The sequence below is a fragment of the Entelurus aequoreus genome, linkage group LG18 (genome assembly GCF_033978785.1).
Source record: "Entelurus aequoreus isolate RoL-2023_Sb linkage group LG18, RoL_Eaeq_v1.1, whole genome shotgun sequence".
Taxonomy (NCBI): domain Eukaryota; kingdom Metazoa; phylum Chordata; class Actinopteri; order Syngnathiformes; family Syngnathidae; genus Entelurus; species Entelurus aequoreus.
The window spans coordinates 9,892,269-9,909,262 of record NC_084748.1 but is presented as its reverse complement, the minus strand read 5'-3'; the positions used below and the strand labels follow the sequence as shown (position 1 = coordinate 9,909,262).

General features: G+C 37.9%; 1 protein-coding gene across 1 annotated transcript in view; it reads left to right on the top strand.

Moving 5' to 3' along the window:
* Positions 1-5,122: 5,122 nt before the first annotated feature.
* The window catches only part of LOC133634272 (voltage-dependent T-type calcium channel subunit alpha-1I-like), a 199,691-nt gene continuing 187,819 nt past the window's right edge, over positions 5,123-16,994 (top strand). The window contains exons 1-2 of the mRNA XM_062027400.1: positions 5,123-5,478; positions 11,036-11,333. Coding sequence (XP_061883384.1) covers positions 5,283-5,478; positions 11,036-11,333 — 494 coding nt within the window. The 5' untranslated portion in view covers positions 5,123-5,282. The remainder of the gene's footprint in view (positions 5,479-11,035; positions 11,334-16,994) is intronic.

Below are 16,994 nucleotides of genomic sequence, written 5' to 3'. Positions count from 1 at the left end.
CAGAAAAGAGAGAAAAGGCCACCAAAAAAAATGTGCTTTGGCTCAAAAAAGGTTGAAAAACACTGCTCTATCTTAAACTGGGCACATAGCTCCGCCCCCTCTGAAGTCATGGGATACAAATAATTGCTATTGCGACATCCAGTGCACTGCAAAAACTGAAATCTAAATAAGATTAAATATTTAAAATAAGGGTGATATTTGCTTATTATTTTCTGTCTGATAAGATAATTCTTCTCACTAAGCAGATTTTATGTTAGAGTGTTTTACTTGTTTTAAGTGTTTTGGTCCTAAATGATCTCAGTAAGATATTACAGCTTGTTGCTGAGATTTGGTGACCTATATTGAGTAAAACATGCTTGAAACTAGAATATCAACTGTTGCAAAGCTGTGTCATCAACACTATTAATAATAGTAATAATTTCTTACTTCTGGCATGAAAAAAAAAAAATCATGATTTTGACATAATTGTGTCTCATAATTAAAACAAATGACAGCCAAATGGACTTTGCTGTTTTATTTTCAATGAAACAATAGCCAACACGTACTCATCTAGTAGTACAGATGGCACAGTACAGTAAACTGACAGTTAATATTTAAACATTTAACATGTGACATTTCACACACATTTGAACAGAAATAGTTCACATTTAGATAAATTATTCCCAATTACAATAAAAAAAAAAAGATATATGTATATATGCGCATTAATTGACTGAAAGAGCACGCACTTGACGCGATGATGTCATGTTATCGGTGGAAAAATGCATTTTTAGACCATATGATTTGCCTGAGCGGCGAGAACGCGAGAGTAACAAGCGGTTGCCTTGTTGCCTTTCCATTAAGAACAATAAATAATTTTTTTAGTATAAGTTTGCTGGTTTCAAGAAATGTAATGCCGAGCGCCATTGGCATTGTTAGGCCCATTTTAGGGGGGCTCAAGCCCCCCTAAAATGTTCTTAAGCCCCCCTAAATAATTTGGTGTTAAAAAAAAAAAAAAATAAATAAATCTATTTATTTTTTTATTTTATTTTTTTTACAAATACATGCCGACATATTCATTATAAAGTGGCCCGAATATGAGTTTAAATAAACAATCATATAACCTGTCATTATTCACTCAGTTTCCCCTCACTTCATAGCGTGAGGTAGAGAGCCCCTTTAGTGCGTCGGTATCCAATCCATTCCACTTGTTCATATAGAAAATGCCCACATCACTCAAAATCCAGTCCGCATTTTCTCTGCGACCTTGCTTGCGGTCCTGCAGGTGTACGAAGCACATTAGCACACAGCACTGCAGAAGAAGAACCTTGTTTCTGCAATTGTAAATAATTTAGTTTTTAAGTTTTGTGTTTCTTGTAGAATCTATATAAAGTAATATACATTAGCCTATTGTTAAAATAATGAAAAAAACATCATTAAATATATTTGTTTTATTGTATTGTTACATTAATAGCTGTTGTATTATTATAGGATGGCTTGTTAAACATTTCATAGGATTTTCAGAGGGAGGAAAAACCAAGACATTTAATATAAAATGTAAAATGAATAAATACATAAAAAGAAAAAGAAAAAAAATGGTTAAAAGCCATCGTCCCGGGGAGCATTTAATTCCGTCCCTAGCATTTTTTTTACCGTCCCCGGGACGACGGGACTACGTTTATCTCAAGCCCTGGAAGTTACATTTTATTGTTTGTATTATTTGTTTCAGCATTGCACTTTGAAGATGGTCCCTCAGCTCTTTGACAGCTTTGGCTCTTTTTCAGATCAGCAGACTAAGTCTTTCTTATTTACAGTATATCTAAACGTTTCTCATTTCTATTCAGACTTCCATATATATTTAATTTCCTTAACGGCTTGACATAATAAAAATATATAAATATATTATATACAAGCCAAATTATCCCGATACAGATATTACTTTAATTCAAGCAATTAAGTAATATTTCCAGGGCTTGAATTTACAACCATTTTAGTCACATATGTGCCCAAAATGTAATCTGTGCAACTTCAAAATATTTGGGAACAAACAATTATTGTATTGTGAGTGAAAGTCATGGCATTAGCCTCTATGTTGTGAATTAATAATAGAGGCTAATGCCATGACTTTCATTGTGTTTCAGTGTATCTTGAAGGATCATGCAAGTCATTGTTTCTTGTTGATGCTGTAAACAAAATGTCACTGTGCAAACCCATGTTTGTTGTTGTACTGAACACAGATTGAAAATAAACCCACTGAAAGAATAATAATAACAATGAATAATTTCTAAGTCTTTGTTAGCCGTTTGTGAAGTTTTGTGCTCGTGCGCTACGTTCGCTCGCATCCTGGGGTCTAAGCCCCCCCTGCCGAGCGCATATCATTATGTCAAGATAATAGCACTAGCATTTACTTCATTTAAGAATTATTTTCAACATATTGAGCAAAAAGGTCTCGTTTTTTTTTTCTACCAAGAAAAGTGCACTTGTTATTAGTGAGAATATACTTATTTTAAGGTATTTTTGGGGTTCATTGAGGTTAGCTATTTACTTGTTTTGGAAAGTCTTGACAAGCCAAATGTTCTTGTTCTATTGGCAGATAATTTTGCTTAGTTCAAATAAAAATATCCCTAATTTTTGTAATTTTTTTTTGGTTTGTTTTTGAGAACTGACTTTTTTGCAGTGTGGACACATTTAGAAGAGCAGTTGTTAGAATAATTGTTTCTAAGTTATCACAAAAAACTTTGTGTTACATTTGAGTGCCCGGTGAGAAGACAAAAGCTGTCTTTGGAACCTACCAAGAAGAAGGCTCGTAAAACTCTAACTGTGTAAGGGGGAAAGCAACATGAAGGGGTTTCTGTTTTCTTTCATGTATGGTAATCAACAGAAAGATATTGTTCGAACCTAAGGATTTCCAAAGCGCAGAGAAGGCAGGATCTGCCCAATTTCCAGACGACCTCTTTTTGAACCTCCTTTTTCAACTGTTTTACGAACGTCTTTTTGAACTGTTTTACGAACCTCTTTTTGAACGACCTTTTCCGTGAACTGTTTGGGACTTTTGTCTATTGGAAGCAGCTGTGGCCATGTGGTCGGGGGAGGGTCCAAATAAAGGAAGGAGGCATACAATCTTTCGCCAGAGCGTGGGTGACACTGGAAGAGGTTACAGGTCGACACGTTTTCTCCTCATCCATCCATCTATGGGAGGCGGGCGGGGGGGGGGGGGAATGGTGCCGGAGCCTATCTCAGCTGCATTCTGGCGGCCTCAATTGAGCCGGATTGAATTCTGTCTCTGTTTGATTCATTGCCTCTTGTCTTGTTTAATAGATGTCACAGCAGATTCTTTCATTCAAAAATTTCAGCTCATTTGTTATACTTACCAAAATCATCTCGCGGGCCGGATAAAACCTGTTCAGGCCCGCGGGCCGTACGTTCGACACCCCTGTCACGAATCATTCTGGCGGCCTCAATTGAGCCGGATTGAATTCTGTCTCTGTTTGATTCATTGCCTCTTGTCTTGTTTAATAGATGTCACAGCAGATTCTTTCATTCAAAAATTTCAGCTCATTTGTTATACTTACCAAAATCATCTCGCGGGCCGGATAAAACCTGTTCAGGCCCGCGGGCCGTACGTTCGACACCCCTGTCACGAATCATTCTGGCGGCCTCAATTGAGCCGGATTGAATTCTGCTGTCTCTGTTTGATTCATTGCCTCTTGTCTTGTTTAATAGATGTCACAGCAGATTCTTTCATTCAAAAATGTCAGCTCATTTGTTATACTTACCAAAATCATCTCGCGGGCCGGATAAAACCTGTTCAGGCCCGCGGGCCGTACGTTCGACACCCCTGTCACGAATCATTCTGGCGGCCTCAATTGAGCCGGATTGAATTCTGTCTCTGTTTGATTCATTGCCTCTTGTCTTGTTTAATAGATGTCACAGCAGATTCTTTCATTCAAAAATGTCAGCTCATTTGTTATGCTTACCAAAATCATCTCGCGGGCCGGATAAAACCTGTTCAGGCCCGCGGGCCGTACGTTCGACACCCCTGTCACGAATCATTCTGGCGGCCTCAATTGAGCCGGATTGAATTCTGTCTCTGTTTGATTCATTGCCTCTTGTCTTGTTTAATAGATGTCACAGCAGATTCTTTCATTCAAAAATTTCAGCTCATTTGTTATACTTACCAAAATCATCTCGCGGGCCGGATAAAACCTGTTCAGGCCCGCGGGCCGTACGTTCGACACCCCTGTCACGAATCAAAACATGGCACGGCTGCATTTGCGATGGGATATGTCAGTGTTTTTCAACATTTTTTGAGCCTAGGCACATTTTTTTTTATTTAAAAAAATACGGAGGCACACCACCAGCAGAAAAGGTTAAAAAATGAAACTCCGCCAGGTTGTCGGGCCTTATTTTGAGTTTGCTGTTGTTTCCTGTGTGTAGTGCTTTAGTTCCTGTCTTGCGCTGTTAATTTGGTGACCCTTCCTGTTTTGTTGGTGTTCTCCTGTAGCAGCTTCACGCCTTCCTTTGAGTGCTATTGCCCGCACCTGCTTTGCTTTCGCAATCAAGACTATTTAAGTTGTGCGTACGCTATCCTTCTTCGTGGGGGACATTGCTGATTGTCATGTACGGATGTACTTTGTGGACGCCTTCTCCGCTCCAGACACTGTAAGTTTTTGCTGTCGTCCAGCATTTTGTTTTCGTTTACTTTGTAGCCAGTTCAGTTTTACTTTTGTTTTACATAGCCATCCCTATGCTTCGGTGCCTTTTCCTAGCGGGACTTGCCTTTTGTTCATTTTTGGTTTAAGCGTTACATACCTTTTACATACCAAAAAAGGTTGAAAAACACTGCACTAGACAACGGCACATTATTATAATTATTGATTTGCAAAAAAATATGTTTTGGACCAATTAGGTGAAGTTGCATAATTTCCCACGGCACACCAGACAATATCTCACGACCGCGGCACAGTGGTTGAAAAACACTGCGAAATATAACAGACGTAACGTTTATTAATGTCTTGACATCTTTCAAAATGTGAGAAATACGTAAGTCGTAGTGGCGATGATTGCGAACCAGGTCCCCCGCGGAGGTGCAGTGTAGTCCTCGTTAAAGTCTCCAGGTGTGAAAGTGTGAAGGTGGCCCTTTTGTTCCCCGGGCTTCAGACACGTCTGCTTTGACTGGACGCAGCAAACAATGAAGTCCTAACGAGGCGCCACACGGGGAAGGCAAGACGCGGGTGACGTTGTGGTCTTTCTGCATTCCTGAAACATTTAAGACCTTTCCCCGCCTGCCGCAGTCTGCAGAAATGAAAAAAACAAAAAAAAGACTTTCTTTTTATTTTGGGTGCTGGAGTAGAATATATAATTCAAAGCCGCCTGGGGACCGAAGTTGGACGGGCCAATTAAACGTGTCCCCGGAAACATGGCCTAAAGATGACCTTGTGAGCGGGGCCCAGAATATGAAACAAACTCACTGGCCGGACACTTCATTAGTGAGTGAAGGTGACTTGTACTGACTTTTTTCTACCACTAGGGGGGATCAAGAGGCCCCGCCATGGCGTCAAAGTGCTGAGTCATGCTGTCATTACAGACAATTTAAATATTATATTAAATCATCCATAAGCGTGGACGCATGTGAAAAAGTGCAATATATTTATCTGTACAGTAATTTATTTATTTATTTATATATATTTATTTATTTTATTTATATATTATTTATATATATTTATTTATTTATATACCGGTATGCACCTTATTGCTTTTTTATCCTGCACTACCATGAGCTTTATGTAACAAAATTTCGTTCTTGTCTGTGCTGTAAAGTTCAAATTTGAATGACAATAAAAAGGAAGTCTAAGCGTAAGTCTAAGTCTAAATATTCCATTAAAATACAATTAAATATTCAATTACATTTATTACATTCATATACATTCAATTGTATTATATATTGGATTTAAATAATTATATATATATATATATATATATATATATATATATATATATATATATATATATATATATATATATATATATATATATATATATATATATATATATATTTATATATTATAATTATAATAAATTACATTCAGTTAATTACATTTATTTACTTTCAATTACATGTAGTTAATTACATCCATCCATCCATCTTCAACCGCTTATCCGGAATCGGGTCGCGGGGACAGCAGCTCCAGCAAAGACCCCCAGACTTCCCTCTCCAGAGCAACATTTGCGACTTCCTCCTGGGGAATCCCGAAGCGTTCCCAGGCCAGAGAGGAGATGTAATCCCCCCATCTGGTCCTTGGTCTGCCGCGGGGCCTCCTCCCAGTGGGACGTGCAACGAGGACCTCCCTAGGGAGACGCTCGTGAGGCATCCGCACGAGATGCCCGAACCACCTAAGCTGGCTCCTTTCCAAGCGAAGGAGCAGCGGCTCTACTCCGAGTCTCTCTCGGGTGACTGCACTTCTCACCCTATCTCTAAGGGAGATGCCAGCCACCCTTCTGAGGAAACTCATTTCGGCCGCTTGTATCCGCGATCTTATTCTTTCGGTCATTACCCACACTTCATGACCATAGGTGAGAGTAGGAATGTAGATAGCTCGGTAGACCGAGAGCTTTGCCTTCTGGCTCAGCTCCCGTTTCGTCACAACAGTGCGGCAGAGAGACTGCAATACTGCCCCAGCTGCTCCGATTCTCCGGCTGATTTCCTTCTCCATCTTTCCCTCACTCGTGAACAAGACCCCGAGATACTTAAACTCCTCCACCTGGGACAGAGTCCTGTCCCCTACCCGGACTGTACAAACCATCGGTTTCCTGCTGAGAACCATGGCCTCAGATTTGGAGATGCTGATCCTCATTCCAGCCGCTGAACACTCGGCTGCGAACCGATCCAGTGAGAGCTGAAGGTCACGAACCGAAGGTGCCATCAGGACCACATCATCTGCAAACAGCAGTGACGCAACCTTTAGCCCCCCGAGACGTATACCCTCTCCGCCATGGCCACGACTCCGCCTAGAAATCCTGTCCATGAAAATCACAAACAGGATAGGTGACAGAGCGCAGCCCTGGCGGAGACCAACCCCCACTGGAAACGGATCCGACTTACATCCAAGCACCCGGACACAACTCTCGCTTTGGTTGTACAGAGATTGGATGGCCCTCAACAGGGTTCCCCTCACTCCGTACTCCCTCAGCACCTCCCACAAGATCTCCCGAGGGACGCGGTCATACGCCTTCTCCAAATCCACAAAACACATGTAGACTGGATAGGCATACTCCCAGGCCCTCTCCAGGATTCCCGCAAGCGTAAAGAGTTGGTCAGTTGTTCCACGACCAGGACGGAATCCACATTGCTCCTCTTGAATCTGAGGTTCGACTATCGGCCGGACCCTCCTTTCCAGTACCTTGGCGTAAACTTTCCCAGGGAGGCTGAGTAGTGTGATACCCCTGTAATTAGCACACACCCTCTGGTCCCCCTTTTTGAAAAGGGGAACCACCACCCCAGTCTGCCACTCCCTCGACACTGTCCCAGACTTCCACGCAATGTTGAAAAGGCGTATCAACCAAGACAGCCCATCAACACCCAGAGCCTTCAGCATTTCTGGACGGATCTCGTCAACCCCCGGAGCTTTGCCACTGTGGAGTTGTCTAACTACCTCAGTGACTTCACTCCGAGAGATCAACGTCGATCCCCCATCATCCTCAGGCCCTGCTCCTATCAGGGAGGGTGTGTCTGATGTATTTGGGTTCAGGAGTTCCTCAAAGTGCTCTTTCCAACGCCCCACGACTTCCTCACTTGAAGTCAGCAAAGTCCCATCCTTGCCGTACACAGCTTGGATGGTTCCCTGCTTCCCCCTCCTGAGGTGCCGTATGGTCTTCCAGAACAGCTTTGGTGCCGCCCAATAGTCCTTCTCCATGGATTCCCCGAACTGCTCCCACACCCTCTGCTTAGCCTCGTCCACAGCCACGGCCGCTGCCCTTCGGGCCCGCCGGTACCTTGCAACTGCCTCCGGAGTCCCCTGGGATAACATACCCCGGTAGGACTCCTTCTTCAGTCGGACGGCTTCCCTGACCACCACTGTCCACCAGGGTGTTCGAGGGTTACCGCCCCTTGAGGCACCTAAGACCTTCTGGCCACAGCTCGCATCTGCAGCTTTAGCAATAGAGGCTTTGAACATAGCCCATTCCTGTTCAATGTCCCCAACCTCCACAGGGATGGCAGAGAAGTCCCGCCGGAGGTGGGAGTTGAAGTCCTTCCGGACAGAGGACTCCTCCAAACGTTCCCAGTTCACCCGCACTACACGCTTGGGTTTGCCAGGTCTGTCCAGAGGTTTCCCCCGCCATCTAACCCAACTCACCACCAGATGGTGATCAGTTGACAGTTCAGCCCCTCTCTTCACCCGAGTGTCCAAAACATACGGCCTCAGATCAGCTGATACGATTACAAAATCGATCATTGATCTTTGGCCTAGGGTGCTCTGGTACCAGGTACACCTATGAGCATCCTTATGCTTGAACATGGTGTTTGTTATCGCAAGTCCGTGACTAGCACAGAAGTCCAATAACAATCCACCACTCAGGTTCAGATCAGGGAGACCGTTCCTCCCAATCACGCCAGTCCAAGTATCACTGTCATTGCCCACGTGCGCGTTGAAGTCCCCCAGCAAGACTATGGAATCCCCTGCCGGCGCCCCATACAGGACCCCATGCAAGGTATCCAAGAAGGCTGAATACTCTGAACTCCTGTACTGTAGTTAATTACAGTAAATTATATTTAATTACATTCAATTACATTTAGTTAATTACTTTAGATTACATTTAATTATATATATATATATATATATATATATATATATATATATATATATATATTAGATTACATTTAATTATATATATATATATATATATATATATATATATATATATATATATATATATATATATATATATATTTTTTTTTTTTCTTTAATGAAATACAATTATAATAAATAAATTATATATACATTTCACATATGGTAACAATATATATTTTTTATTTTAAAAAACTAACTAAAATATGTGTGTGTGTATATATATATATATATATATATATGTGTATATATATATATATATATATATATATATATATATATATATATATATATAATCATAATTATAATCAAGTAGCTCCGCCCCCTCTGAAGTCATGGGATACAAATAATTCAGTTATTTAAATGTATTTACATTCAATTACATGAAGTTAATTACAGTAAATTACATTTAATTGCATTCAATTAAATTTAGTTAATTACTTTGGATTACATTTAATTACATCAAATTATATTAATTTACATTCAATTCATTATTCAATTACAATACAATTAAATTAAATATAATATATATATATATATATATATATATATATATATATATATATATATATATATATATATATATATATATATATATATATACATATATATATTTTTTCTTTTTCTTTAATGAAATACAATTATTATAAATAAATTATATATATATTTCACATATGGTAACAATATATATTTTTTATTAAAAAAAACTAAATAAAATGTGTGTATATATATATATATATATATATATATATATATATATATATATAAATAATAATTATAATCAAGTAGCTCCGCCCCCCCTGAAGTCATGGGATACAAATAATTCAGTTATTTAAATGTATTTACATTCAATTACATGAAGTTAATTACAGTAAATTACATTTAATTGCATTCAATTAAATTTAGTTAATTACTTTGGATTACATTTAATTACATCCAATTATATTAATTTACATTCAATTAATTATTCAATTACAATACAATTAAATTAAATATTAAAAAAAAAAAAAAAAAATTCATAAAGAAATACAATCATGTGTGCTTACAGACTGTATCCCTGCAGACTGTATCTTTTGATTTATATTGATATATAATGTATATATTGTGTATTTTATGTTGATTTAATTTTAAAAAAATAAAATAAAATAATATATATATAAATATTTTTTAAATTTCTTGTGCGGTCCACGTACCGGTTGGGGACCACTGGTGTAAAGCACGTCGCCACTGGACTCTAGAGCAGTGGAGACCCCTTCTCTGGACTGATGAATCACGCTTTTGGAGGTTGCCAGGAGAACGCTACATTTCGGACTGCATTGTGCCGAGTGTGAAATTTGGTGGAGGAGGAATTATGGTGTGTGGGGTCGGGTTTTCAGGAGTTGGGCTTGGCCCCTTAGTTCCAGTGAAAGGAACTTTGAATGCCTGCTTCCAACATGACTGCTTTGTGCACTGGTGCACAAGGTCCATAAAGACGTGGATGACAGAGTCTGGTGTGGATGAACTTGACTGGCCTGCACAGAGTCCTGACCTGAACCCAATAGAACACCTTTTGGGATGAATTAGAACGGAGACTGAGAGCCAGGCCTTCTCCACCGACATCAGTGTGTGACCTCACCAACGCGCTTTTGGAAGAATGGTGGAAAGTTCCTATAAACACACTCCGCAACCTTGTGGACAGCCTTCCCAGAAGAGGAATTATGGTGTGGGGTTGTTTTTTTCCAGGAGTTGGGCTTTTGGCCCCTTAGTTCCAATTTCAACACAGCACATAGGGGGCGCCACGCATGACTGTACGAGGTTATAACACACTTGCAAGCCATTATTTTGGATTAAGTTGAGTACAAATATTTTTGTATAGAATGAAAAGAAAAGAATGTGCTGCATATTAGAACGTGCAGGTGTAGCTAACGTCGCTAAAAGCTTCCAACTGGACTTTTGTGTCGGGGAGAATCCATTCTTGGCCGCCACTCAGTCATCCTAACGATTTCCTCCCCTCGTGTCATGTCACTTGTGTGGACGACCACGAGTCGCTCTTAAAAAAAAAGAAAAAAGAAAAAGACTCGACAAAAGCCTCCGTGTGTATTTTTAGCCCTTTGGCGTTTTCCTCTCATAATGGAGGCCGCACGTCCCGCTGCTTCCCGCTTTGACTTTTACGCGGCAAAGTCGATGGGCGCACAGTTTAAAAGCGTTTTGTCTTTTTCTTCCCATGGCAGACTGTTGCGTTGCCATGACGAGCGAGGAAGAGGAGGAGGGCCCTGGCGCTGCGGCATCATCGGCGCGGTCGGCGGCGGCAACCATTGCCGACGGCGGCGACGGTGTCATCACCCGACCCTCCACCTACCACCTCCCTGGCCCCGAGGAGGAGGAGGAGGAGGAGGAGGCCGATGACGAGGAAGACGACGGCGGCAGCGTTCTGGTGGTGCCGCACCCCGAGCTGGTCCCTGTGGTCTTCTTCTGCCTCAAGCAGACCACATGTCCTCGCAGTTTGTGCATCCGCATGGTCTCCAGTCCATATCCTTTTACTGGCCGCCTGAGGGGGGCGCCAGAGCGCATCTTTGGAAGGTCGATGACCCCTGAGGTCGAGAAGGTGAAGTGTCATCCTGATTGGACCAGAATGATAAATAAGTGAATTATACATTATCACAAGGAGGTACAAATTAAAATACATTTTTATTTTAGAGGGTGCATAAAAATAGATGAATCATTAAAAAAAAACATACAATAAAAAAAAATCTAAATAAATATATATATATAGAAAATAATTACAAGTTTAAAAACATTAAAGATTTTTTTTTTTAATGGATTCTAAATTTAATCGTCACTCACCCCCAAAAAATAAAATAATAATAAATAAATTGTATATATATTTCACATATGGTAACAATATATTTTTTAATTTAAAACAACAAATAAATAATTAAAAATATGTGTATATTCATATATATATATATATGTGTATGAATATACACATATTTTTAGTTATTTATTTATTTACACATTTTTAGTTATTTATTTTAAAATATGTGTATATTCATATATATATATATATATATATATATATATATATATATATATATATATATATATATATATATATATATATATATATATATATATGAATTTTAGTTATTTATTTGTTGTTTTAAATAAAAAATATATTGTTACCATATGTGAAATATATATATAATTTATTTATTATTATTTTATTTTTTGGGGGTGAGTGACGATTAAATTTAGAATCGATTAAAAAAAAAAAAAAAATCTTTAATGTTTTTAAACTTGTAATTATTTTCTGAATATATATATATATATATATATATATATATATATATATATATATATATATATATATATATATATATATATATATATATATATATATAATTTTCACATATGGTAACAATGACTGCAACAAAAATAAAGGTAAATAAAAGAAATACATAAAAATTATAATATGCATTTTAATACATGAAATACATGAATGATTATCAGTGATTGAAAAATTACTTTTAAAAATTATCAACTGTAGTTACTTTTTCAAAAATGTAGTTAAGTTACAAATGAAATTACTTCTAATAAATGTAATTACTTAATAGGGAAAGTAATAATTGCATTACTTTAAAAAAAACAACCAAACTTCCAATATCTGGCATACGCAGTCGAGATATTTCATGAGAGCAGAGCGTGCATATGTGCCTTTTAGAAGGTGGTGCTTTTTGTTAATCGACGAGTGACGTCGTCAGCTGTGCTTGAGCTGTTTGCCGGCATTGACGGCAGCTCTGTCCAATCTTTTTTGTGCTTATGTTGTTCATTATTCCCTGGAAGTAGTACTCTGTGTGTTGTTTGCTGTGTGATGTTGCCTCCTTCTCCTTGATATCAAGTTCCTTTTATTGGGTGCTGGCCTTTATTCGGATCACTAATCATCATTCATATAGTTCGGGCGGATTCAGCAGGTTATTTCCGCTTCTACTGACTTATCTTTCGCTAAGCTAAGCTAACCGTTGGATGGACGTCAAGCGGACCTGCGTTATTTGTCAAGGAACGTCAACGTGCGCGTCAGTTATGCTCAGCTCAGCTGTGAGTCATATTTTCTTGCTTCATCGCCCCATAAAAGCATGGATTTATGGCGGAGACGTCGTGCTGCTGTGTCGACAGCTGCAGAACAGAACTAGAATATGGCAGCTGTCATATTTAATGACAGAAGTTCTTAGGTTTATTGGCCCGATGAAGCTCTTAGTTGTGTTGGAATGAAAAGTGATGTTGTAATCCAGTAGGGGGAATGTGAAAGAATCACATTTCAAATGATTTTATTAGGTTTTGTTGCCGCTAAATGAATACGCTGACACTCTTCTACTCGCTAAAGCGGCACCGAGGGGCTTCGCTTTGCCCCGCGGTCCCTCAAATATAAATCACTTTGACGTCTGGAAGCGCCTTCCAAGGCTCCGCCTCGCGCTCCCGCCCGTCCCCCGAGCTCAAAATTCGAAAAGAAAAATAAATTCCATTCTTTCAGAGAGATCGCAGGGGCCTCAAAGTCCTTCGCCAGAACGAGGATAGGAGAAAAATAAACAATAGAGCGCAGTGTTTCCCATAAACTGCCAAGATACCTGTGGCGGTGGGGGCGTGGCTACGGGCGTGGTCGCCATGACATCATCGAGTAATTTGCATAATTTACTACAATATGATTTTCTCTAAAAAGGCTCAAAAAATGTATACTTACTAATTAATAATAACAGTTTTGTTTAAAACGTCCATCCATCCATCCATTTTACAATACAATTACAACACTTTATGTACATATTTATATTCACTGAAATATATTTATTAATTGTGGTTCTTACAAAAAATATATCTTATAAAATATAAAAGCTAAAATGTCTCTTAAAGCTCTGCCCCTTTAATTAGTGCATACTAAATAATTTAACTTTAGCCTACTACTACAACCATATTATTTACCAGCAACATAAAGTGAAACAGAGGCAGAGGTGTCCTGCCACAGTCAGTAACAAATAAACAGAAAACAGTAGTGGTCAAATACAAATAAGGCAACAAGAGAAGTATCCTACACTTCTCTTTTGTAAAGTAAATCTGAACAGCCTATATGGGCAACTACATCAACTATATAATTTGCCTGAGAAGCTGGACAGGACAACAAAAAACAAAAAAAACAAACAAAAAAAATGTATCCATCCATCCATCCATTTTGGATGGATAAAAAAAAAAAAAAAAAAAAAATGTTAATTGTATTTTTTTATTTATTTATTTGTGGCGTACGTAATTCTTTCGTGGCGGGCCGCCACAAATAAATTAATGTGTGGGAAACACTGGAGCGGTGGTGTCCAAAGTGCGGCTCGCAGGATGTCGTCGGAAAATAAAAACAGCGGTGAAAATATGAGAAAAAAGAGCAAAAAAGAGGTCATGTATTGAGAAAAAAGCAGTATATAAGCCGCACCCACTCAATTTTAGAAGATGACAATATGTTACCATATATAAGTCGCACCAGACTAAGTCGCGGTTATATACGTTGTGATTTACACGTTGTTATTTACACAGAAATATCCCGTAAATGTTTATTTTATTCACGGTCGTGCAACATTTGAAAGTTTAAGTATGTGGGGGCCATTTTGCTATTTTTTCATTTTGTAAAAAAAATAAATAAATAAAAAAATGCTACAAACAGACGTTATATATCAAAACTTGTGTAATAAGTTCAAGATTCAAGATGCTCTATTATTGTCCATTCTTTAACACGTACAAGACACATAAGAACTGAAATTACATTTTGGGCACAGTCCCACTAAGAGCAGACATATGTTACAGCAGGGGTGTCCAAAGTGCGGCCCGGGGGCCATTTGCGGCCCGCAGCTGATTGTTTACCGGCCCGCTACACATTCTGGAAATACTATTGCAAAAATAAACAAAGAACATTCAAAAAAGTGGAATGAGGTAAAATCTAACGAGAAAAAGTTGACACAAAGCTGCCATGCAGGCTGTTTTTTGTTTTTTTTAAATTTTGTCTTTCTTTTTTTCTTTTTTTGTCATTGTTTAAAAAAATAATAATAATGACAAAAAAATCCATGTAATAATGAATTATTTTCAAGGCTTCAGTTCCTTCAAATATTTCACTTTAAAATGTCTTATGCGGTAAATATTGCATATATTGTGCAGATGCCATATAAAAACATTACAGTTTTGTTTGACAAAAGAGCATGAAACAAACAAAATAATAGTTGTAAAATGGACAGATATATCTGATGTTGATCTTTTAACTTAAGTGTTGAAAGTAAAAGAAAAACCTAATAAAAATGTATCACTTTATGAGTGGGGCACCTTTTGGATCCCAAATATATTTAGTGGTATTGTATTTATCTTTTCATTGTGATTACTCAAAAATATTAAAGAATTAAAATCAATGGTGTCCTGCATTATTGATCGTTTAAGGCTCGAATTACTAAATACTGCATATTTCAGTTTTACTATAAAAAAACTAAGTTGTTTTTGACAGAAAAGCCATAAAACCTATCTTTTTTTAATTACTTTATTTGAACTTGAAGTTGATATAGAGATTAACTGTAAGCGTTAAATAAAAAATAATAATTTTACTTATTTTTAACATTTTAATGACTAAGACCCTTTATGGTCCCCGGGACCCCTAAAGGTAAAATAAATAAATAAATCGGTATATTTTGTTATGTTTTGAAAATTAAAAATATCAAAATGGCCCCCACATGCTTTAATTTTTCCGTGTGCGGCCCTCAGTGGAAAAAGTTTGGACACCCCTGCGTTACAGGGAGACAAGACGGGACCGCCAACGGCGCTCCTTAAAAAAGGTGGGAAAAAGGTGATATTGGGAAAGGGGGGAAGAGTAAAAAATATCAGGCTAGCCTAACGAGGCTAGCCTGATTACCTTACAATAGCACATACAAATATGCATGAAAACACTACCAGGAATTAAATTGTTTTAGTTATATTGTAAAACTTCCAAACGTTGCTCGGAGTGACGAACGAAGAATCCATACGAGTAGAAACGCTACGAAAACGGCACTTGTCCTTCCGGCTCACAACTTTTAAAACACCGGGAAACACTTTCCACGTTCACCCGGCGGCGGCTGCAGTGAGCAAACTTGTCCGGAAGATGGCGCCGTAGCACGAACAATAAACGCACCTTTTCAGTGTCGTTGCGTGTGTTTTATGAAAACGGTTTGCTTTAACGCCGCCAGTGAAGGAAAATCTATAAATTAGCCGCGGGGTTCAAAGCGTAGGAGGAAAGTAGCGGCTTATAGTTTTTCATTTACGGTCATACAACATTTGAAAGTTTAAGTATGTGGGGGCCATTTTGATATTTTTTCATTTTGTAAAAAAAAATGCTACAAACAGACATATGTCAAAACTTGTGTAATAAGTGACAAAAGTATTATTTTTAGTTTTTTCTCATTACGTAATGCTTTTCCGCTCTCTTTTTTTTGTACATTTTTACTGTTGCTTTTCTCCGCTAATGTGATCGTTAGCTCAACAAATGTGATCGTTAGCATTTTAAGATGTGTAGTGAAGCCTTTTTTTTTTTTTTTTTTTTTTTTTAATGATGTGCTTGTCCAGCTGTCGGTAGAGAACGAAGGCGTTAATTCATTCATTCATTCATTCATTTTTTATTTATCTCCTTCATTGATGTGCATTTTTGATCAATAGACAATTAAACTGTAACAACAAAACACATATTTACACACCTATGATTGAGAAGGAACAGGATGGAGAAAATCTTTATATTTCCTGCCCCCTTCAACATAATAAGGAGTTAATGGATAGCCCATATTCAAAAGCATACAAACCAAACAAATACATCCAAATATAATAAAAACAAACAAAAAACACACACAAAAAAACCAAAAAAAACTTCATGAAGTACAAACCGAACAAAAAGTAATATACACCTCACGGGATGATACAAAACAAAGACAAAACCAGACAAAAAATAAGTAAAATGATAAATATAAAACAAAATGTCCATATGATCTTATTGTTCTGTCTTTATATATTTTTTTTCAATTGGAATATATTTTTACAATCTTTTATCTCATTGTAAAGAGAATTCCATAGTTGAACCCCCACCACTGATATGCACATTTGTTTTAAAGTTGTCCTTGAATACTGATGTTGGAAATGACCTTTTCTTCTATG